This window comes from Amphimedon queenslandica, unplaced genomic scaffold, assembly GCF_000090795.2.
Source record: "Amphimedon queenslandica unplaced genomic scaffold, v1.1 AMPQUscaffold_6807_Cont21238, whole genome shotgun sequence".
Lineage (NCBI taxonomy): Eukaryota > Metazoa > Porifera > Demospongiae > Haplosclerida > Niphatidae > Amphimedon > Amphimedon queenslandica.
The window spans coordinates 1-1,947 of NW_003552905.1; the positions used below are offsets into that span (position 1 = coordinate 1).

General features: G+C 33.1%; 1 protein-coding gene across 1 annotated transcript; it reads left to right on the forward strand.

Moving 5' to 3' along the window:
• The first annotated feature begins 20 nt into the window (after positions 1 to 20).
• LOC109591931 (ankyrin repeat domain-containing protein 27-like) lies at positions 21 to 1,343 on the forward strand. The gene is made up of 8 exons (XM_020007529.1): positions 21 to 218; positions 269 to 323; positions 369 to 409; positions 461 to 488; positions 561 to 630; positions 695 to 788; positions 833 to 1,047; positions 1,125 to 1,343. Exons 1-8 carry the CDS (start codon positions 54 to 56, stop codon positions 1,198 to 1,200), a joined length of 744 nt encoding a protein of 247 aa, XP_019863088.1. The 5' UTR covers positions 21 to 53; the 3' UTR covers positions 1,201 to 1,343.
• Positions 1,344 to 1,947: the final 604 nt, after the last annotated feature.

A 1,947-nucleotide genomic window follows, 5' to 3' on the forward strand; every position in this document is an offset into this window, starting at 1 on the left:
CTCTAGAGGATCCCTATTCAAAAATCATCTCAAGGCATCGAAAAGAAAACCAAATGTTTTATGAAAGATGTAAAGAACTTTCGTCCACTTTAACACCAGCTGCACTGGGACTGCCTGTGGACTATTCCTGTCCTTATAAGGAAACTATCGAGAAGTTGAATACGATGAGTCAGCAAAACACACCAATTGGAAAGTTATATTGTCTACAGGAGACCATAGTGAGAGAGGGGGAGGGAGGGTTAATTATTTATTTTTAAATTCATTTTAGGATAATATACAAATTGATGTTAAGAATCATTTCAAATCGTCACTTAGAATTGGAGGTAATTAATGATTAATTAATAATTAATAATAGTTATTCTAATCAGAGCCAGTTCCATTGCCATCGGATGATCTAATATCACTACTGGTCAGTATTGATAACTATTTATAACTATTAATAACTATTAATTAATTGCAGGCAACTATTATAGTACAAGCAAATTTGAGTAAGTAATTATATTTATTTATTTATTCATTTATTTATTTATTTTATTTATTTATTTATTTATTTATTATAGATTTCTTTCCAAGTGATGTTTATTATATTGAAAACTTTCATTGGCCATTCAGCGAAGGAGAGAAGTTGAGGTAAGAATAATAGGTGTGGTCATCATTATTGCCCCGCCCCTTTGTGGGTGTGGTTTTGTGTTAGTTTTGTACTAGTTACTGTGAGAGCAGCTTTAGAATTCATCAAAAGTGCTGACGTCGACAAATATTTACCAACAAAACAGAAAAAGAAAACAAGTGTAAGTTCATTCTAATTGTATTTATTTATTTTATTTTATTACAGTTACCCTCTCGAGTGACTCCGCCCATACATTCATCATTAGCCCCGCCCACTGTACCCCCATCTTTATTAAAGCTTCACGACGAGGAGGAGGGGAAAAAGGAGGTTCCTCCATTAAATGAAACATTAGAAAAACTAAAAAGATTAAGAATGATTGATGATAATATTGTCACTGACAGAAACAACATGTCAACTAAACCAGAGAAACAGGAGGGACGGTGAGACAGGGAAATTTTTATAATTATTTCTGGATATAACAATAATAATGATTAAGGATTTTATTGTTTTATTTTAGGTCGTTTTTTGAAAGGTTAATGTATGATGATGGCGTAATGAGTTCAGTTGATTTCCCAAGTCCTTCAAAATCATGAACAAATGAATGCTACACTCTCCCCCTCCCTCCCTCTTTCCCTGTCTTATCTCTTGTTGTGAATGATTATTATATTATTATTAATTTTAATTGTGTCACATGATTTATTATGGTCTTAGCATATTTCACCCGTTGTTGATAAAACTTATGAAATTTTTAGCTGATGAGGCAGTCTCATCTATGGTATGGTCTAAGCTACTACTTTGAAATCAGCAAATAAGTTTTCACGTATTAAAAGGTGAACAAAATTAGTAATTTTGACTGGCATTTTCACTTAAAGTACGTAACATTAAAATCTTTTATTAACTAACATTTATTTTTAACATTAATTATAAATGTAAAAAAAGAAAACGTTACTAACAAAAATAATAATAACAATAATGATCATGAGGTAATCAAGACACTATTGTACTACTGGTACTAAAACTGTCAGAGCTACTCAAAGAAGCAGTGTGGCTGTAGCCTCCGGAAATATCTTTAACATCAACTTTGGATATCTTAAAGCACATACAATCATCGACAATGAATTCGGTATTTTTAGCAACGTTAAGACGAAGCATTGAATGAGGTACGAACTTGCTAGAGCCACGCCCAGTGGCAGCATACTTTCCACTGGTTACACGAGCTCGGACCTTATCACCAGCTGCATCATCAAACGATACGATATTCTGAATATGACCTTTATCGGCCTTCCAATTTAAGAGCTGAACGGTAACTTTTCCGGTAAACGGCCATTTTAAAGACTCGT